The sequence below is a fragment of the Mastigoproctus giganteus genome, chromosome 8 (assembly GCF_048544385.1).
Source record: "Mastigoproctus giganteus isolate SK-2022 chromosome 8, ASM4854438v1, whole genome shotgun sequence".
NCBI classification, from domain to species: domain Eukaryota; kingdom Metazoa; phylum Arthropoda; class Arachnida; order Uropygi; family Thelyphonidae; genus Mastigoproctus; species Mastigoproctus giganteus.
Genome location: NC_143582.1, coordinates 206,723,900 through 206,747,339, shown reverse-complemented (window position 1 = coordinate 206,747,339; position 23,440 = coordinate 206,723,900). Strand labels below are relative to the sequence as shown.

The 23,440-nt window shown below is 37.6% G+C and overlaps 1 protein-coding gene across 1 annotated transcript in view; it reads left to right on the top strand.

Annotated features, from left to right (window-relative positions):
* The window catches only part of LOC150082227 (zinc finger CCCH domain-containing protein 15), a 133,915-nt gene that overhangs the window by 40,664 nt on the left and 69,811 nt on the right, over window positions 1-23,440 (top strand). The window contains exons 2-4 of the mRNA XM_090380065.1: window positions 8,074-8,175; window positions 8,369-8,477; window positions 13,343-13,486. Coding sequence (XP_090236191.1) covers window positions 8,074-8,175; window positions 8,369-8,477; window positions 13,343-13,486 — 355 coding nt within the window. The remainder of the gene's footprint in view (window positions 1-8,073; window positions 8,176-8,368; window positions 8,478-13,342; window positions 13,487-23,440) is intronic.

Sequence of the window (23,440 nt, the reverse complement as noted above, 5' to 3'; positions counted from 1 at the left end):
ATCCCTGCTAGAAAAATTCCTGTATATCATTGACAAGACACTACAAGCTACTCTTGCAGCCTGTCTGCACTGCTCAGAAAACTTCATATCTGACTGCACAATTACCCCCAGGTCATTTTCATTCTCCACTACCCTGGGTGTACTACTGCACAGTTGGTATGTTACTCTGGGGTTACTGCTATATGCAATACTTTGCATTTGTCAATGTTAAACTTCAGTTGCCACCTCTCAGCCCATCTGATCAACTTTCTTGCTTAATGTCCAAGAAAGTCCAATGACTAGTAAAAAAATTTTGATATCATATAGTTGAATCTTAGGAAAGCTTTTGATACTGTTGCACGTAGAAGACTACTGTACAAATTGAAGCAGTATGGTGATGACATGATTTTAAAGCTTGTCAACTTACTAAAAGATGAAAATGAGGATGATGATGAAGAGTACACAGAAACTACAATAAAAGACTGTCTTTTTTTTGAAAGTTAAAATGTTTTTGAGTCAGCTTTACGTTATATTGTATAGCAGGATACCACGCCCACTGATGTTTTGGTACCTAGGCGCCAACAAAATATAGCAGCTAAAAAGGAGGAGCTTCTATGAAACAGAAACCCATTAAGGAATTTTTTATATGATATTAAGGTGTCATGCTATTGACTAAGTGTACATTTTTCTTGTTTATGACTTGTTATTTTTATACATGTACTTTTTTTTTTTTTTTTTGGTAATTTTTGTAATAAAACAGTTGTAAATAAAATTAAGTGTTTTTTTGTATAATTTAAAAGTCATTATGTTCAATAAGTAGGTTTAACTTGAAAATAGAGTGTACATTGTCGTGTTAATGTATTCAAATCCAGTTTATTTAATAATAATTTACCAAACCTTCCATGTTATCCAAGGTTCCCTTGGATAATTGGCACTCTACTGTATTGGCAACATGATGCATGGAAGCAAAGCTTATACAGTTCCAGCAAAAAAATTTAAAAAGTAAATTTATATCTTATAGATTGTAGCATTTAGTTTCCTTAACATTTCTAAAGCCTTCAGTACATCACATAAATGCCTGATTTCCACAGATTGCAATTTAAAGTACTCCAGCCTCTCTTGGTAAGAATATCCTCTTCTATCTTCAACTAATCTTGTTACTCTTCTCTTCACCCTTTCTGGCAGAGCTATGTCCATCCTAAAATAAGGTTTCCAAACCTGTTTGTAGTATTTCAGATGTGGCCTAACAGTTGCCTTATACAATGGGATAATTGTGTTTTTGTCCCTTCTGGCAAGGTTCCTGTATATCTTTGACAGAACCCAAAGTGCTGCTCAAGTAGCTTGTTTGCATTTCCCAGAGAACTTCATGTCATACTTTAGAATTATCCTTAAGACTTTTTCCTTATCAACTATCTTAAGTTTGGTTCTACCAAAATTATCTAATTTTGGGATTACTGCTATTCATTCATTTAACAGTGTTTGAAGTAGCATACTCTGATTACTACCCTTAACTGCTGTACCCACCTTTGTATCATTAGTAAACTTAGACATCAAACTTAATGCCTACATCAATATCATTAATAAATATTAAAATTAGTAAAGGACCCAACATACAGTGGCAGACAAAAAAACTGCATCACTTGCGAATTTTGCAAATAATGTGTTTTGTGCTGCATTGTGGGTTGCAGAAATGTTCGAAATGCATTTTTTAGATGGGATATATATCTTCCCAAAGGGTAAAATACATAATTAATGGAAATATGAGAAATCATGCAAATAGCAATCATGACAAGTTAATATAATAGTATTATGTACTGTAAATCAACAAAATAAGTCCTCAATATTTTGTAGTTCCCCCTCGAGCTGCAATTACAGCCTTGCAACAATCTGGCATAGAGTTAATCAACTTCTGGATATACGGTTGCCCAATTTCGGGTTACCACACTTTTACAATGCTCTCCTGCAGCTGAAGGAGAGCATTGTAAAATGCTCTGAAGGAGATTTTCAATAGGGTTCAAATCTGCATTGTTGCCAGGCCAGTCCAACACTAATGCTAGCATTTCTGAGGTATGACCACCTTAAGGGAGAAAAACGAGGGAAAACATTGGTGTAAGTATGTTTTAAGCCTTGTGAGACAAGAAGACAAACTCATCTTTAAATCTAGATAGCATAAAACTTACCAAGTTTGCTGTGTGGGATGGTGCTGAGTCCTGTTGAAAAATGTAGTTTTGGACATCTGTGTGGTGATCCTTAATAACGGGTTGCAGGCACTCCTCCAAGATAGCAGTGTAGGTTTCCACATTCACCGTTCTATTAATAAACTTAATTCACCCTACCCCTTTGCTTGTTATGCATCCCCAGACCATCTGAACAGTGGGGAACTTTACAGTCGGTGTTATGCAGTCAGGATGGTATGCCTCCGATTTTCGTTGTCTGACATATCGCTTCCCCATCCGAGCCATGCAGGTTGAATTTCAATTTGTCAGAAAAGATGACAGTGTCCCATTGCTCTTTTGTCTGTGAAGCATGCGTTTTAGCCCAAGCAAGTCACTTCTTCCTCATTTGTTGGGTCAACAAAGGCTTCTCCTTGGGCCAAAGACTGCTTTCAGAATGCAGACCATATTCCGAAAGCAGTCTTTGGATAGTTCGTGCACTTGTTTCAACACCAGAGGCCATCTTGAAGTCCACTTTTAGATCAGGAGCAATAGCATGGCAATTATGAAGGCATAGCCGTTTCAAATATCGATCTTGGGAAGGCATAGTCACTCTCTTACAGCCTGATCCAGGTTTTCTCTTCACATCATGCTTTCAGCACCTGTGATACTGTTGACTGGTGGCAGCCTATTTTATCAGCAATAGCATGTGTAGAAAGCCCTTCTTGGGACAGAGCAACAGCTACTCTTTTTTTTTTTCCCTTGGTGTCAACTGAACATATGAAGCCATGCTTACATCTCTGCAAAACAGGATACTAATGAGTGTGTATACCCTTCCAACACCGTATTTATAGAAATGGCTGATGCAACACCTTGCAATTACTGTCTGTTGCAATAGAAGCATTATCTGAGGCAATACCTTTGCTTTGCGATAAACAAAATGACTATAATCAAACAATATCTTATACGTTTCACTACAAATGTTACTTTTTTTAAGGTGATGCAGTTTTTTTGTCTTCCACTGTAGATTCCTGTGGTACTCTGCTCCTCACATTAATCCATGAAGATTAATGGCCATTAATAACCACTTTCCTACAACTTAACCATCCATTTATCCATAGTATTAATTTGCACCTAATGCCACATTACTCCAATCCGTACATCGATCGTGCATGTGGTAGAATATCAAAGGCTTTACTGAAATTATGGTTTTACTGAAATTGTATTAAGTATATGATGTCAAAATTATTCTTTGCATGCAGTTCATTGTGATGACCTCATAGTAGTTATTCAGATTAGTCAATGTGATCTGCCTTTAACAAATCAATACCATATTTGCCTTATGTCTCTACTCCTATCCAGACTGAGCCATGTGACCATCACAGGCAGTCTTGTATTACTATTTTAACTATTGGTTCCATTATTCTCTCTGACACAGTCATAAGAGTTGCAAGTCAGTTATTACCCACTTCATTCTTATCTTGGTAATTATCAAAATCTTTGTAAATAAGAGCTACATTTTCCAATCTCTAAAGACTTCTGGAAGTAAGGATGTTCTTGTTATTTTGGCTGAAGGTTTACTTATCTCTTTTGTAGCTTTTTTTAATACAATTAAGTGGGTTCCATCAGCCTCAGCTGCTTATTGAATCTATCCAGTTATTCACTTTTAACTGCAGCAGTTTCTCTTCCACTTTCCTTTCCATCTCATTTTCTCCCACTGATGCTGCTGGTCTTCCAGATTAACATCATTGGGATCCAATACCCAGTGATGGCATTGGATCCCAATGATGTTAATCTGGTCCAGTGATCCATAATTCCCATGGTGTTAGCCTAGGTTCCAGGATAACACCATATTAATCCAGCATGTTTGCTATGTGTTGTGACCACAGAAACTTGGAAAGGGGGTCCTGGTGGTTGAGGAACCCAGTTTCAACACACCACTTTGGTCTCTGCTTCAACAAGATGGGTAGTCCTGGATGGCTCGGCCAGGATCAGTTGGCTAGTGGGTTCTCTTGTAAGGGGCAGCCATGTCAATGTCATGCCCCTACCCCCATGGTCCTGTGAGAGGATTCAGGCTGGCAGAGGTGTGGGTATAGTGTCTGGGTAGCCCTGGTGTCACACTCCTGAGCACATTTATTGCTTGCTGGGTAGTGGGTGTCCCATTTGGGCTCCAAGGTGTGTGAGGAGCCCAGGCACTGAACCAAACAAATTCCACGAATCCTGTTACTGTAAACTTTTCTCCTCGGGGGCCCCAACATGGTTCCAAACAGATATTAATATAGATGACCATTATGTCACCAATGCTGCAAAACTGCCAAGAACAGAAAAAGAACCAGACCCACACTACACTTCCTGGTAATTCATTCAACATCTAAAAAACATCACTGGAAAAATGTCACCCTTGTTCAGAAGGGACAGAAAGGGTTGACAGAGTCACCGAAATCAGTAAAATGTATGCTCCGGTGATATCTTAATAGAAACGAAAAACAAAAAGCATTCTAAACAGTCAAGTCACGGGATTCAAACATGGGCCTTTTACACCCAGTTTGGGGAGGATGTTGTTAATATCACTGTGCTATCTTCGTGGGTAGCATAGTGATATTACCACCATCCTCTCCGAACTGGGTGTAAAAGGCATGTGTTTGAATCTCATCAATGATGCAAGGAACTTTTATGGGCTTTTTTTCACTCCGTGGCTGAGTTAGTTGGTCTCAGGCATAGATAGCAAGGTTTATTTCCTTGGAAAAACTGGGGTTTTTCATCCATCAAAGCAGACAAATCAACCAGAGAACACATGCATTTTACAGACATAATACACATACACATGGGTAGTTGAAAGTTATTTTCCAAGTGACTGACCCTAACATAATAGTTTAGATTACAGTTACCCCTAATAAGACACTGAATTCATCTCATGGCATGATCTCCGAGTGGGATACTTATGGAAGTGTCAGAGGAAGAAATCTGTTCTGAACTTAAAAAAAAGCGAAAAGAAGCAACAGCTGTAAAGAGAATATTCGTATATAGGGATGGTAATCAATTACCCACTAGAAACCTCATCCTTACTTTTAATATGCCACACTCTCCTAATGAGATTAAACCTGGGTACCTGCACTGCACTGCACAATAAAGCCATACGTATCACATCCTCTAAGGATGCATCAAGTATCAAAAATATGGACACTTGCAAATGGCCTGTCATGGTTCCCTTGCATACAGTCGGTGTGGTACAAAGAACCATGAAACCATTGAATGTTCAACTATAAAGCCTGTATTCATCAACTACCAAGGAGAACACCCTGTGTATTCAAGGCCAAGCCAGCGGTGGAAGGAAGAAAAAGAGATAGACTGAAGGCAGAGCTTATGGGACACAAACTGATATGACACCAAGGGAGTCATTCACTCCCACAGCACACTATTTATTGAGCTCTCATAAACTCACCCAGAAGACATGGTCAGCTGCCACTGCAATATCGCTACCTCCTAGTGATCCCGTACTACCAGAACAAAATGGGAAAGAAAACCAAAATCGTAGACACTTGCAAATGGCAAGTGTCTTCCCTGAGTCCAAGGAAGCTGTCATAATTATGGCTAAGGGTTTGCTTACTTCATTTGCTGCCTCTTTTAATATAACTGGATAGATCCTATCCACCCCGGGTGCCTTTTTTATGTTTATCTTCAACAATTTCTCCTCTACTTTCCTCTCAGTTATTATAAAATCATCTAGCTCACTGCCAGAGTTTAATTCACCTCTGGTATTCCCCTTTCTGAATAACTGCTCGTGTGAATGTAGATGCAGAATACTTATTTAATTTGTTAGCCACCTGAGCAGAATCATCAACAGTTGAACCATCGATATCCACTGGACCAATCTGATTCATCCCTTTCCTTCTAGAGTTTACATAGGTAAAGAACTCTTTGCCGTTTTTCTTTGTATCCTTTGCCAAAGATTTCTCAATCTGCTTTGGCCTGCCTAATCTCCTTTGTGACTTGGTTACAGACCAGCTTATATCTATCATAGGCTTCCATGTCTCACCCATTAATTTATATGTATCCCATGCATTTTTTTTCTCTGCCACATGTCTCATTAGTTCATCTGACATCCATTTAGGCCTAAACCTTGAACAATATTTCTTTGTTGGTATGTAAAGCCTAGTAGCTTCCAAGATTAATTATTTGAATGCCTCCCATTTTGAATTTGCTGTTGGTAACATCATCAGTTGGTCCCACCGTATAGAATTTAAATACTGTCTCAGACCACCGTAGTCACCTTTACGAAAGCAAAAACCCTTCCCTTTACCCCTGGTGATAGTTACCTCTTTGAGTAAATCCCACTTCGGCACACTGTGATCACTGCCACCTAGTGGTTCCTTTATATGCCGATTCTTAATGCATGAAGAATTACTACTGATAATCAGATCAAGAGTATTACTCCCTCTAGTTGCCTCCCGAACATGCTGATGTAGAAAACAGTCATCCAATAAATCCACAAATGCCTTGCTAGTGTGTGAGAGTGACCAAAGCATAAATTCCAGTCAATATCCGGGAAATTAAAATTCCCCATTATAAGACCCTGATTTACTGCCTACTCTATTTCCCTGTACAGTTTCTTATTATATTCTTCGGAGTCATTAGGTCTATAACACACTCCTACTCTCAATTTTGATCTACCAGTGCTTATGTCACACCAAACTGACTCGACACTGCACTGTCCAGTGATGTCGACTGGCTGCACTTCCTTGGATTTTGTTTCTTAACTAATAGCATAATTCCTCCTCCCTGTATATCCTTCATGTACATATTGTACTCCCCAAATTCCAGTTCTGCATTCCTTATATCTGTGTGAATCCACGTCTCTTATATCCCAACAATATCTGCCTCTGATGTTTTGACCAACTACTCAAATTCACAAAATTTATTTACCAAACTCCTACCATTGGTGTATACATTCACCTGTTCCTATTCCTAGCTACCCTAACACAACCCATATATTTGCTTGTACCGTAATGACTTCCAGCAGTCTCTGAAATACCCTGCATCTTGTTTTCCAGGCTGCTGCTCATTTCAGTAGAAGCCGTGCAAGAATCACTTTCATCTCTGCCAGCAGCTACTGTTAATGTATTAGTCTGTGCTGAATGTGGGAGGAATTATGCTATAGGTGGGACATTAGCAGAGTAAAGGTGCCCATATTGAACATACTTGAACTTGAAAGCATCTATCTCCAGGATGTGGTGTCATATTTGTATCATGTACTCTGTTTACTCAGGGCATCCATAGCCAAGTGGTCTGGAGCGGGAGTGCAGCAGCACACGCTTTTTGAGTAGACCGAGGTTCAAGCCCCTGACTGCTAAATACGGTTGATCTGCCAACCCACACTGGACTAGCGTGGCAGAGTATGATTCATTACCCTCAACAGGCCGACCGGGCTAGCCGAGTGGGTAAAGTACCTGCCCGGCAACCCAAAGGTCGCGGGTTCGATTCCCGCCTCGGGCTTGGATCAAAAGTACTGCAAAAACCTTGGGAGGTGCAATATGGCCACAGAAGCCGATGCGCCAACAACTACCAAATCAAAAAAAAAAAAAAAAAAACCCTCAACAGAATCGTTGAGGAGGCGTCCATCCCGCAATAGGTTGATAATGGCTGCAGTTTACCTTTACCTTTTTACTCTATTTACTCAGTAACATTTTAGTTTTCTTTGGAGGTTAGTTTACACCCTGTATTAACTTTATTACTGATTTCCAATATGCTCCTCAAGTTTGGCAGGAGAGTATTGAATGACTCTGTACTCAAATTGAAATCTTTGTGTTTGCAAACACATAAAGGTTTAAATTTGACTAGTTAACTTTTATAATATCTAAATATGTAAATATTGATTTTTTTATTTTAATTTTTTATTTTTTGAATCCTTTGAACCTAATTAACTTTTTCTCCCTTGAAACAGGATAAGACTTTTGGACTTAAAAATAAGAAGGGTGCTAAAACTCAAAAATATATACAGCAAGTTCAAAACCAAGTTAAATTTGGAAATCAAAGTACAAAAAAGGTTAGTTCTACTCTGTTCTTTTTTAAAATATTTTTCTAATATACAAGAGAAGGTTTAGTTTTCTTAAGATATAAATTTTCTCTTAAGTAGTGACACTTGTTAATGCTAGTAAGCTTTAACTGAAAACTTGAATAATATCAAACTACCATTTTGTTTTAAAAGGTAAATTGTAAACAGCTTTTTCCCCCTTCAGGTAGAACAAAAGCAAGTGGGTGACAAAGTTAAAAAGGATGATAAAAAGAAAGAAATAGATGAACTCAATCAGTTGTTTAGGCCTGTCACAACTCAGAAAGTTGAAAAGGGTAATAATTTTAAGCAATTATAAATAGTATTTTGTATTTCTGAAATTAATATTAATGAAATACCTTAAAATGTTGGTTGAAACCATCAATAATTCTAAACATACATGTTTATAGATGTTAAAATGATCCTAACAGGGTGCATTCATTTGTTTATCAAACTTTATCAGTCATTTTTCAAACAGTTCAATGGTCTTACTTGATTTTTTCTTCATTTGCAGTCCCTGGAAAACATTTAATACCTTTTAATAAAACATTGTCACCTTACTGATTTACCAATTCATAAAAAAATTCATTCAAACAGAATTCATAAAAAATAATTCCTTGTCTCATCTATATATTGAAAAAAAAAGTCATCTAAGTGATAGCTCTAAATCAAATCTGACTTGATTTTTTATATTTGTTGCAGTTTACTGAAGCCAATTCTCTGTAGATCTTAAAAGGGATGTCATGTCTTTTCTAAAGACTAAACCATCACTCTACTTGCTTTGTTGTGAGGTTTTCAAGCTGGAGGTGTCTTCCAAAATGATTCAGCATTAGAAATAGATATTGTAAAAAAGTTGCTAAAATGTCATAACTGCCTACTAAACCTGCCTAGTTTGGCTGAGGCCAGAAGGTTTTACATGGGTGAGAGTAAATAGTACATCACCAATTGTATCAAAAAATACTAAATTAACAGTTTAAAAACTGATCACCCACTTGCCTACATTAGGGACAAATTGAAATCACCCATAATAATAAATAAATCTTTATTGAAAATACCATAGTCTATAACAGTGGTCTCCAAACTGTTTTGGTCTCGCACCCTTAAAAGGACTAATGCATGCCCTGGAATAAAAAATTAAATTGAAGTTCAAGCACAGAATACATATACTTGAACGATGCTGTGATCAAATAAAGCTGTGCGATCAAACAAATCCGCATATTGAAGTATTAAAAAAACATTTATTTATAATTTTATTTTCAATTAAGTTTTGAAAAACTGAAGTTTCTATAATTAATAAATATTGATTTATTGCGGATTATCTTGTGAGAGGTGGCAACTTAAGTTTAACATTGTAAAATGCAAAGTACTGCATATGGGTGGCAGTAATCCCAGAGTAACATACCAACCGTGTTGTACTACACTCAGGGTAGTGGAGAACGAAAAAGACCTGAGGGTAATTGTGCAAAGTTTTTATAATTAATAAATATTGATTTATTGTGGATTATCTCGTGCACCCAACTTTGGAGACCACTGGTCTATAAGTAATGAATGAAAACATACATTATGTACGTCACAGCAGGAAGCCAGAAGCTTAAAATAAGAACATCACGTATAATAAGATACATGCTTGCTTGCGCATTCCATCTACATATAGAGGTTCTCATCATAATTTCTGGTGCACTTCACAATCTTCTGGTTTGTAACATACTCCCACTCTCATTTTACCTATGTATGTAACCACTTCACACCACACAGATTCTCTTCTGCCATGTATAAGTTCTGAATCTGTGAAAGCTCTTGTCCATCCTTGCTTAGGACATTGTATGCACTATAGTAAAACGGATCATTCCCTATTTTGTAATGACCCCAATGTTTCCATTAAATCTATTATGTTTGCACTAGAATACTCATGGTGAATATTTCCCCAAAACTGTTCCAGAGAAGAAGTAAAGATTAATATTGAAGTAATTACAAAAACGTTTCCCTCGGCTCCCTTTGTTGTTAGCTAAGGTGCCAGTGGAACGGACTCGGGTAAAAATGCAACTTGATAATTTTTTTTTACATGTATGACTGCATCTTCTTTCAAAAAAAATTACAGTATTGCACGAAAATTATCCGGACCTGGAAACTGCTATGTAAAGTTATCCATGAGCAAAAACAGCAATCTTGTGGAAAGTCTGACCCTGAGATTAGTTGATTATGATGACAAAAGCCAAGAAATTGTCTTCTCTTTAAAGTAAACAGTAAGTTAGTTTTGCTGGGAGCAAAGTCAATTCTTGTGATTTGAAAATTGGCAGAAAATTTTTGGGAAATCTTTTATTTATCTTTTTCCCTCAATTTTACTGCTAAATAAAACCTATTGCAAAAGGAATCAGATCAAATGCTTGTTTAGTCGTTGAGCTATTCAAGTTCAAAGAGCATTCCAGGCAAAGGGATGGAGGGACATAAGCAAATTATTATAAAGATTAGTTAGTTGTCCTACCATGGTATGAATTCCCTGATTTTATTGACAACACTCCTGACATTATTGTAGACAAAGTTAAGGTTAAGTGTTCTTGTATAGTTTGCTACCCTGACACACTAACTTCAATAACTTGAAGTTATTAAACTTATTTTTCTAATGATAGCTTCTTATTCATTTGAAATGTCATTACGCTCAGAACTTGTTGCTATTATCAGATGTGGCAACAAACAGGAACTTTTGAGATGTGTAAAAGCATTACTTTGACCCATAACATCAGGTAAACATGTATCAGTGTTACCCTTATCCCCTCCTAACTAGCCGTTTCTCTGAACCCATAAGGCATCTTCAGTAATATTGGCATGGGAAAAAACTCCTTGAATTACCTTTGTTCAAATGTATTTCATCTCTACAAAGTAAGTTCCTTCTACCTACAGTGTGGACCAGGCTGATAAAAATTTTCCCCCAAAAGATTTGCAGTGTCCCTCAAGTCTTGAATTACATCACAAGGTTTTCAGTATATAGTCACTCCTTTGAACTAACTTGCTGCATATTTTCAGCATGGTCCTATGTTTATCCAACAAATGGTCAGTTTGTAGGCATTTTAATATCATTAGACATCACGTGAATAATAATGCTCTGCTTTCTCCCCTCCCCCTTAAAATCAGACAATTTGTTGGTGATGTCATTACCCTGACATGCACCCCCGGATTTGGTCTATTGTTCTGGGGCCTGAATCAGGGGTGCATCACCTGGCAGGTTACTAGAATCTTAAGTCGTGGCATTCCCCAGTTACATTTGTTTCTAGGGCAAGCATCTATTGTGACTCAACTTCTTCTAGTCATGCACCAAATTTTGAGATCACTGCACCTCTACATCAGGAACAAAGAAAGGATTGACCCTTGAATACATTCCTCAGGTTATTTATGCAATGAACTCGTGGCATACATGGAATCACCTGTGGCGATATCCATCTGATTCACAATATCCTTGGATGAAGTGTTTAACAGATGTTACAAAAAATATCTAACAATAGTAAGAGTTTTTTTTTTTTTTTTTTCATAACTTTATCTGTTATGAACTTAAATTTAAGCTCACAAAATTATTGAAATTAAATTTATAAAATTACAGAAAGAAAATTACAAGATATTTAAACAAATTAAGGAAAAAAAAATTGTCTGCTAATCTCTTAATCCAGTCTTCAGTATTTGAATATAATCCCTTTATCTCCTCAGAGCTGGTGAACACACATGTGATCTCTGTCACTGGCTTCACAAGGTTGGCATGTATCAAGTGTTCCCAAATTGGTACAAAGGGACTCTGTTCTGATATGATTCTGTTAATCGTAAGATACTGGAACAAGATTCTGTAAATAGATGTGAACTTCAATTACCATCCTCTTAGCTTTACCCAAAATGTTTTGATTTTTTTTTTTTTTTTTTGTACACATATGGATTAATATATTTATAGTACTCCTTTGTAAAAAAACATGAAAATCTGTTTAATGTGAGGTGTGTGGCTAAAAAAAAAGTTCCAGGATGACAGCTTCTTAAGGTGCTGACATCCTGGCCAATGACAAAGCTGCCAGTAATGTTATATCATGTTTTGTAATCGATATTTACAGCAGTCATAGATAATTAAATTAAAGTGGTTTTGTTTTAACAACATAAAAAATGCTTAATTTATGGAACAGCATGTAAACTGGAAGTCACCTCCCCAATTTAACCTGAATTTCAGGTTAAATTGGGGAAAGAACTAAAATGGTCTTGGGCAGGACACATAACTCGAAGACATGATGACAGATGGACTAAGAAAATAGCAGAATGGTATCCAAGAGGAGCTAGAAGAAAACCTGGAAGACAAAGGCGGAGATGGATAGATGAAATTCATGAGTTTGTGGGTAGTAAATGGATGGCCAGTGCTCAAAACAGAAGGAACTGGAAAGTTTCTGGAGAGGCCTTCATCCTGCAGTGGATTGAAAATGGCTGATGATGATTCAGGTTAAATGGGGAAGACCTCCCACCAAAAGCTACAAATTGTTGTGAGAAGTTTATGGGGAATTCTGCAGTATCTGAAGAAGAGTATTGTGTATTATCTGCTCAGATATCTTACTTTCAGTCTACCCCCCCCCCCCCATTTGGCCCCAACCAGTTCTTTCTGTTTTCAAGTATTAAAATTCACTAAAAGGGACATATTTTGGGACTTTGGACTTTGGAAGTGATGATAATGATTTTTTGTTTTATGGCACATTGCCATCTTAGGCTGTGATGTGCTAAGTCCGGGGTCTTTGGAGAAAGGCCAGTAGCAACATACATTGAGGATACTAAAATTGACATCAGGAAATGCTTCCACTCAGGGTGCCTCCATAGCCAGGTGGGTAGGAGCAGCAGTGCGTAGTACATACTTCTTGATTAGACCGGGGTTCGACCCCTTGACCACGAAATATGGAGGATGCAGAAAGGTCAGAGAATGACCACTGCATATCCCCAGAGCAATATGGCCTTAGTTGCTAATGCTCCTAAAAACCAAATAACAACAACTTTGAAGGGAAAGATTAAAATAATTGGTAAGTTCAGTTTTAACTTATAAAATTGTTCTTAGTACTGTTTTCTACCCACACGTCCTGTGTGTTGCATTTTGGATAATTCTCTGTGATAGGGATTTAATTCTTCGTTTATACTGTGCTTTTATCTCTTTTAGGAGCTGATCCCAAATCAGTACTCTGTGCTTTTTTTAAACAAGGCCACTGTTCAAAAGGAGATAGATGTAAATTTTCTCATGACTTAAGTGTAGAAAGGAAAGGTGAAAAGAGAAATATTTATGTTGATGTTCGTGATGATGAAGGTGAGTTCTCTTAAAATTTCAAATTAATTTCTTATTGTAATTTTTGGCCAAAAGTGTTGAATCAGTGTTTCTCAAATGCTGTTCTGCAAAACGTTTACAGGCAATCCCCATAAACACAGTACTTCTGCAACACTTTTACTCTAACATGATTGATAAATTGGCAATCCTCACACAATACCGTACTTATATAACACGGTATTTTTTAACTTTTGTGCAGAGAAAACGCTTCTATTATGTTGGATGTAATTTTTCAACATATCCATTATTTTTTGTAAATCCCTGCTATTGACTCTAGTCGTTATGCAAAAAAAAAAAAAAAGAAAAGAGAAATCCCTGTGTTAGGTTCTGTGCTATTGAACTTGTGCTTGTTTGAGACCATAAAAAAACTGTGACTTTGAACCATGCAGTTTGTGACTTTTAAGGTTTTTGTAAGGTTATATTGGTTTTTATTTGATCGTTTATCAATTTTTCCGGGTATATATTACTAAACTTTGTTCTTAAGAACTGTATTGGAATAATTTCTTTGTTGTGAATTAAATTTTAGCTCTAAAGTATGCCTAAGGAACTTAGGCATAATTTGGTTAACTGCCGATTTATTTAAAGAATGGTTTCCAAATTGTTTTGTGCCAGTTGTCGAAAACTATTTAAAGCATAAAAATCTAGATTTAAAAGTTTTATTACTATTGGATAACGTGCCAGGCCATCCAAAAGATTTAAGTCATCCAAATGTTGAAGTAATGTTCCTGCCACTTAATACAACTTCTTTAATTCAGCCATTAGATCAAGGCATTATATCTACCTTTAAAACTCATTACATCAGAAAATCATTACAGTGGATTTTAGAAAAAATTGATTCCGAATCTATTGAAGTGATGGGTGCATGGAAACATTTTTCAGTTGTGGACCGTATCGGAATCATAGCTTTATCAATCAAAGAAGTAAAACCTACTTTCCCCATAACAGAAGGAGATATATGGAAGGAGTTATCTTCTGTTCCATGGAGAATAATGTAGTGACCGGTTAAAGAAGCACTGCAGGATCATCTAGATAAGACTGCAGTTGTAGTTCAGACACAGCAAGGGTTTGTTGAGGGGAAGTCTTGTCTGACCATTTGATTGGATACTATGATGCGGTCACAAAGGAACTGGATGCAAAAAATATTTTTGATATCATATACTTGGATTTTAGGAAAGCTTTTGATATTGTTGCACATGGAACACTACTGTACAAGTTGGAGCAGTATGGCATTAAGGGCTACAGTGGATAAAAGGATGGTTGATTGGGAGAAGACAAGGAATGGTAATCAATGGACACTGCTCTTCATGGGCTAATTTTATTAGTGGAGTTCCCCAGTGGTCTGTGTTGGGGCCCATTGTTGTTTTCTGTATTTATCAATGATAAATATCAGGAAGGTATATCAGGCTTAATGTCCAAGAAATTTGAGCAGACGGGCTGAGAGGTGGCAACTGAAGTTTAACATTGACAAATGCAAAGTACTGCATATGGGTAGCAGTAACCCCAGAGTAACATACCAACTGTATGGTACTACACTCAGGGTAGTGGAGAATGAAAAAGACATGGGGGGTAATTGTGCAGTCAGATATAAAGTTTTCCGAGCAGTGCAGATAGGCTGCAAGAGTAGTTCATGGGGTCTTGTCAATGATATATAGGAATTTTGCTAGCAGGGATAACAAGATGATTATCCCCTTGTATAAGGCAATGGTCAGGCCACACATTGAGCACTAGACAGGCCTGGAGACTTCATTTTAGATAAGATGTTGAGCTACTAGAAAGAGTACAGAGATGGGCAACGAGATTAATGAGTGGAGAAAAAGGTTGCTGTTACCGAGATGGGCTTAAGTTCTTCTGCAGATTGCAGCATTTGGAGACTAGACACTTGCGAGGGGATCTTATTGAGGTGTATAAGGTCTTGAATGGTTTGAGCAAGCATCAATGCTGATGGGATTCTCCCTCCTTCTCAGATTCTGCACCTGAGGTGCCATAAATTCAAATTGAGGAAAAACAGTTGTAGAATAGATGTGTGGAAATTTACCTTTAGCCAGCAGGTGGTTGATTGATGGATCAAACTTCCATCTGTCATTGTGGAAGTTGACAGCTTAAATAAATTCAAGGCTGAACTAGACAAACTTTTGGAGCGAATGGATGAGTGAAATGGGAAAGGGTTTGGGGTTTTTTTTTTTTTTTTGGCTGGTGCTATATAAACTTGCTTTCTTGCACGATATGCCTCTACTAATGCTATATAAGCTTGCTTTCTTGCATCATAATATGCCTCTAGTAATGCTAATGCTAACTGTTAACATTAAATGTGTGTTGGAAAAGTGTAATGCCAGAGTCAGTTCATTCAAGAAATATGATTGAACTGGCAGAAAATGGAATCGGTGCGATAGTAGAATTTGCTAAGTTGGTAGGAGGGGAAGGGTTTTATGATATGATTACTGAAAACATTCAAGAATTTCTGGTAGAAAAGGAGGCTGGTGAACCAGATTTGGTGGAAATGGCATCGGAGGTAAACCAAATCAATTCAGAGGATGATAGTGCAGATGAAAATTTAAGTTCCAAGTTTTACACTAAAAAGCATACTAGAAGGCATAAACTTAGCCGAGCAATTAGAATCTTATTTTTTGAATGCAGATCCTTCGAGGGAGCACAAAGTTCAAAAGGGAGCTTCAGAAATGCTTAGCAGCATACCATGTAATTTACAAAGATGTATCAAGCTAAAGCAAACACACCCAGATTACAGGGGTGTTTTTTTTTTTTTTTTTCAGAGAAAGCAGAAGATACACGAAATCTAGATGCTTAAGAACGTGAAGATATTCTGCAATAGAGAAAACGTTCCTGTTCATTTATGCTTAGCACAATCGAACAGGAACAATGAGGAAGAAAATTAAATGAACGTACATTATCTAATATATATGTATCACAGTTTGTAAGACGTTCTTACTATTACTATTTTATATATGTTATTACTATTTTTAATAAAAATTTAAATTTCCGATAAAAAATTATTTTTTTATCGGAAAAATTGTTATAAAAAAATTGTATTTTTGTTAGCTTTTGGAACAAAGCCCCCCCCCTTTTGTACTGTGTCTTAGTCCTGCATAACACTGTTTTGCACTACACCAGATTTTACAGGAACTAATTACGGTGTTATATGAGGCTTACCTGTACTGCTATGTTGTCCTATCAACCTAGATAGGCTGGTAGGGAATGTGACAATAAAACCATTGGTGTCTACTGATCTGTTATACGTTTTTGGTTGAGAACTACTGATTTGTACTGATTAATATGTGATGACTATTTTACTATATGTGAACTTAATTAAATTAGTTTCTTATCGAAGTGATATTGGGTTTTGGCAGTTAATAACAGTAAATTCTATCTGTTGAAGTTAGTGAAAAATTTAATATTTATATTCATTAGAATACACACACAGTATGATTTGACATTCATCCAACAAAATCCCACCTTTTCCTCTTTTATTACTTATTACAAAAAAAAAAAAAAACTTTGCCAAAATTTCTTCTTGTTCTTAGTGGTTTTGCCAGTTTTCTCTCATTTTGGGAAGTCTGTGCTCTGGAGACTAAAGGAAAAGCACAGGAACAGTTGGAGCTGTATATTCCCATAACATACATATTGACCCTTGAGCACACACTTCTGCAGATGTAATACACTGGTGCAGTATGGCCTAACATGGTGATGTATAGTAAAACCAGCAACAGCTAAAGGGAAGGATCAGAGAATTCAAGTGTTATTCTTACCTGTATCATCCTTCCCATTGTTTAGGAATTTTTGGCCACGTGGGTGGCTTGCAGTCTGTTTTGGAGAGATCTGGAGTTGAATTCTGTTGGATGATACATAGACAAGGAAAAAGCACTTAAAAGCCTTTCAAGTAAGACTCAGTTAGCTCTCACTAACAAACTAACTTCTCCAACCGCTTGGTCATTAGGTGGCACTGTTCCTGCCTCTCCGTGGTGGGGCAGGAAAATTAATCCTTTTAGGGTTAAAAGGAGCAACAATGGACTCGACAAACCAAGTTTCACCTTGATCTATGGATCAAACTGATCATAATCGGCAGCAAGATCCATCTAATCCATCTACTGCCAAGAGACGAAAGATGTGGCTCAAACCATCTCTCCACTCTCTAATTTTCAATTCCCTAACAGACCATCCTATTAGTAAACTTTCTCCCTTTGTAATATAAAGTTGCCTAGAACATATAGCTGGTCCACCGAAAATGGTTCACTGCTTAAAATCGGGCAACCTACTGATAGAAACGTCAAATCACCGACATTCAGAGCTTCTGAAAACCATAGCTTTTGGCGGGATTCCCATCAGAGTAACTCCACATGCCACTTTAAATACATCAAAAGGGGTTATCATGGAATGGGACCTCCTAAACACTCTAAAGAAGAAATCGTACAAGAGTTACAAAACCAATGTCATATATACCAAAAGAATCCTTATCAAAAAGGATGGAAACCTGATACCAACCTGCACTATCATACTTACTTTCAACACTCCTGCTCTACAACATCAGTGAAAGCAGGATACCTGAATTGCCTGGTAAAGCCATACATCCATAATCCTGTGAGATGTGTCAAATGTATGGCCATTCCCAATGGTATTCAAAGGACTAGCTATTTGTGCCACCTGTGGCTCAAAAGAACATAATGATAAAGAATGCAATGCACAGTCTCATTGCTGCCCAAACTGCAAAGGAGACCACCTTGCCTACTCCAGGGACTGTAGTACATGGAAAAGAGAGAAGCAATAGAAATAAACTGAGCATAAGGTCATATACCAAGAAACTAAAAAGAAGATACCGTTACTCCCAGCAGTGAGATCATGTGCAGCAGCAGCAACGGCAGTACAGAAAACAAAATAACTGCATCACAAACAGACATCTCAGTTCTCCCGAACATCTCAATAGCTGACTGGGCACATACACTCTTCTTACAAACAAAACCAAAAACTGATCAGGCAATAAATACTCCCATTATAATCCCACAAGATGCCAAAGATCCAACACCAACCAGCAAATCCCGCCAAACCTATAGACCAAAAACAGAAAAATACTGATACTATGGGAATTGACAAAAAAGAGCAAGATGAACTAGTCCTGGAACTTTACTCAACTGATAATATGGGCAGTGGGGGTTGACAAGCTTCCCTAGAAAAGAAAAAAATCAAAACAGATCAGTTCAAACGGGCAGCCCATCTTAAGTCATTTGAATCAGTAACTAAGTCCAAATAATGCATACATTTCTTCAGTGGAATTGTTGTGGCATTTGAAGTAACCTTAATGATATCAAAGATCTGATTTCTGTCTACAATCCTGCAAATATTTGTTTGCAAGAAATAAATCTAACTCCCCACATAAGTATTTCAATCAAGCACTACAATATATATAGGAAAGATCATAAAACCACAACAACTGCTCGTGGAGGAGTCACCATTTTGGTCAACTCTAATATTCCATCCAGGCATATTCAGCTGCAAACACCCCTTGAAGCAGTTGCAGTACACATAGTAACTGGAATTATCTTTACCATAGGTTCACTCTATCTTCCACCTAATCATATATATACACTGCAAGACTTCAAGGACTTAATCAACCAGTTACCATCTCCCTTCTGTTTGATGGGGTCCATAATGGGCATCGTATCATTTGGGATTTACTTCATACAGACAAAAGAGGACAGACGATCAAAAAAAACGTTTAGAATTAACGCTCTTAACACAGGTATTCACACCCATATCCATTTACCGACAGGTACTGTTTTGCAATTGATCTCACCTCTGTTCTCCGGCTCTCTTTCCTGTTCTTTACTGGTCTGTTTCAAATGATCCATATAACAGTAATCATTACCCAGTTGTTTGTCACCTATTAATAATGGAGTCACTGGTTAAAGATGCATTGGAGGATCATCTAGACAAGACTGCAGCAATAATTCAGACACAGCATGGGTTTGTTAAGGGAAAGTCTTGTCTGACAAATTTGATTGGTTATTATGATGTGGTTATAAAGGAACTGGATGCAAAAAATAATTTTGATATCATATACTTGGATTTCAGGAAAGCTTTTGACACTGTTGTGCATGGAAGACTACTGTACAAATTGGAGCAGAATGGTATTAAGGGTAAGTTGCTACAATGCATAAAAGGATGGTTGAGTGGGAGAACACATGGTGGATCAATGGGTGCTGCTCTTCACGGACGAATGTTATTAGTGGAGTCCCACAGGGTTCGGTGTTGGGTCCACTGTTGTTTTGTATATTTATCAATGATATTGATGAAGGTATATCGGGCTTAGTATTGAAGTTTGCAGATGATACAAAGGTTGGCAGGGTTGTTAATGACAATAATGGCAGTGTGTTACTGCAACAGGATCTAGAAAAGTTGGGCAGATGGGCTCAGAAGTGGCAACTGAAGTTAACATTGACAAATGCAAAGTACTGCATATGGGTAGAAGTATCCCCAGAGAAATGTACCAACTGTGTGGTACTACACTTAAAAAGAAGAAGAAGAACTCTTTATTATATACAGAAAGCACATTGCTGTATACAACTCCCTTCATGGCTACAAGCCAGGGGTTCATATAAAAGAAATCACAACATAATAAACACACAAAAAAAAAAAGAAAAAAAAGCATTATGACTCCTGAAAGGTTTGAACACTGGGATGATGGATTCGAGGCAGTGATGAATAGGTCTCCGGGAGCAGGTTCTAAGGTTCTCGACACGGTCCTGGGAAGGAAGTCGACCGAGTTCTTTCTGCCTATATTCCTTGTCGACTGCGAATTTGTAGAGGGTGCTGTCCAAGGACTGTATGTCTTGCAGCATTTGCACAGGTAGAAACCGATCATATAGCTTTAACCGGTTTGAAATGGCCTATAGGATTGGATTAGCCCTAAGGCTTGGGACCGGGATCCTCCATCCGCAGTTAGCCTAGAAATCTGTTACTGAAATAATGTCGACCATCATTTTGATGGCAAAGACGAGTCTTCTCTCGTGAGTGATGTCAGGAAGAAGTCTCATGTTGAGAGCTGCCGCCATCTGGGTGGGCCTTGGTGTAGGGGGAAGCCGAAATTTCCATATGGCCCACTTCGGTAGCCAGAATTCCAATGCGAAAATCCGTCTAAGATGGGTCGTAGCAGTTGAAGTCCAGACTTCGGCCATAGAGTATGACCGGATAAACACACGTCTTAATATATCTACACCCAACAGCCTGGTCATGGATGTGCATTAGTTGTTGTTTAATCATCCACCGGAGTCTACAGAACTTTATTTGCAAGTGGTCTATGTGTGGGTAGAAAATGAAAAAGACCTCGGAGTAATTGTGCAGTCAGATACGAAGTTTTCTGAGCAATGCAAACAAGCCTCCAGGGGGCAGGTCATGGGGTGTTGTCAATGATATACAGGAATTTTGTTAGCAGGGAAAAGGAGGTGATTGTCCCTCTGTATAAGGCAATGGTCAGGCCATGCCTTGAGTACTGCGTGCAGGTTTGGAGGCCTCATTTTAGGAAGGATGTAGATTTGCTTGAGCATGTACAGAGAAGGGCAACAAGATTGGTGAGTGGAATGAAGGAATCCTCTTACCAGGAGAGGCTTAAGTTCTGAAAATTGCAGCAGCTGGAGACTAGACACCTGCGAGGTGATCTGATTGAGGTGTATAAGGCCTTGAATGGGTTGAGCACGCTGAATTCTGATGGGATTCTTTCACTTGTTCAGATTACGAACCTAAGGGGTCATAAATTGAAATTGAGGAAGGACAGATGTAGAATAGATGTGCGGAAATTTGCCTTTAACCAGCGGGTGGTTAAAGCCTAAAAATGGTTTAAGGCTGAAAGCCTCAAACTACAGAAAATTCACTAATCAAATGTGTTAGTGCATAGCATAATTTTAGTTCGTAGTAAATCACCGAAGTAGGTGATTCACTGAACTTTTCAGCCCTAAAACCCTTTTTAGTCTTTACTGTCACACACCTCTCATATTGTGGAGTTATATTTCATAATCAGGTTGTCGGTTATTGTATCACCAGGGTACCTACCTGCCCACTGATGAGAGACCAGCAAGCTTCAAAACAGTGCTGTCTGGGTGATGGTATCTACCAATAATAAGTAACATTAGTCTTCTCCACTGGTTATTCGAGGTAGTGCAATACCAGGACAGCTCATTGTGAAGGCATTTACAATATGAGATTCATCAAAAACTATGCCATTTCACCTACTTCAGTGATTTACTACGAACTAAAATGATGCTATGCACTAACTTGTTCGATGCCTTTTAACTTCAATTTCTGAATGTTGAGTGTTATCTTGGAACGTTGGTAAATATTTGCTGTGCTCTATTTGCATTCTCAATTATGGACTTCTTCTGCTGCAGTTGAGAAACATCTGGTGAAGTTATTGAAATAATTATGGGCATCACATTTTAAGGAAAAAACTAATTAAAAATTAAAGTGACCATAAAAATCTGCTCAAAAATATAAAATAGGTCTTTTTAGATAAAAATTAAACTGTTAAACAAAACTTTAATATTTTTTTTTTTTTTTTTAAACTAGAATTGGGTTAAATGAACTGAGGGTTCAAATGGGTACAGTCAGTCCTCGTATAACACGTGTTTACACTACACGAATTCGATCATACACGATTTATAAATAGGGGAACGATATCTTATATAACACGAACTGAATTCGCTTATGCACGATTCGCCTTTGTGTTTACAAGAAATGGCAGTCGAACGCAGAATCACCCCAACCGAATAGGAATGAAGAGAAGATTCTGAAAATGTATTTGTTTTTTATATCTGTGAAGGGGAAACACATTTCACCATAATAACGTAAAAACCAACACAATTCCAGCTATCGGTATAATCGCAAATGCAATTAGATCGAGTTTACTACCAGTTTATAACAGATTCCACTAGCAGAAATGCAACTGGAAATTGTTTTATGGTAGTAACCTCTAGAAATGTGCTTTAGTAAAATATGAGGTGTTAATAGTGTATCTCTGCCTTTACGGTGTTGTTTATTCAGTTGCTACACGCGCGCAGCTTTGTTTTTGTGTATCAAGCGTGCCTCCTCATTTTGTAATTGTGCTTTATTCCCTAAAAATGAGTAAAATACTTAAAAGGTGTGAAAAGGAAGCGTCCTGGTGAAGATACTACAGATTCAGAGAGAAAAAGAAAAGCAATATCGATAAACAGAGGCGGACTGGGTCAAAAATTCTTACCTGGGAAAATTTATAGTGGCCTCATACTATGGTTTGTGGCCAAAATCACACCGGCCCACCGGGGTTTCCCCGGTAAGGCTTATGGCCAGTCCGCCTCTGTCGATAGAGAAAAAATATGAAATTGTGAAACGCTTTGAGCGAAATGAAAGACCATGTGATATTGCATGTGCTACAGACCTAAATGAGGCAACGCCGAGAATTAGAAAGAATGCAGACAAAATAAAAACACCTTTCATAGCAGGAACAACTCAAAGTGTAATTAAAATTCATTAGATTAAGACACAGAGAATTGGAAGAGATGGAACGCCTGTCATCTGTTTGGATAGAAAATCAAACAAAAAACAAGTTTGCTTACGATAGAAGTAAAAGCATTAGCAATATTTTATTATGTAATAGTCGTAATAAAATGCGTAAGTATTTTATTACGATTATTTATTGTGTTTGGTAATGTTTTGGTTAACAATGTGTGTTCACTCTTGGGTGGTCGGCACCTAACCCCATTTTTCCCATAGGGCTTGTTGTTTATATTGCACGAGGGTTTCTAGGAATGCAACTATCGTGCTATACGAGGACGGACTGTATTTGATTGCCTTTTTCTGCTAATCCTCAGACAAACAAAAGCATCAGTAAAGAAAGCAAAACCCTGTATCTCAATATATCCAGGATTCTAGTTCCCCACTGCCAGCTAACATATCCCACCC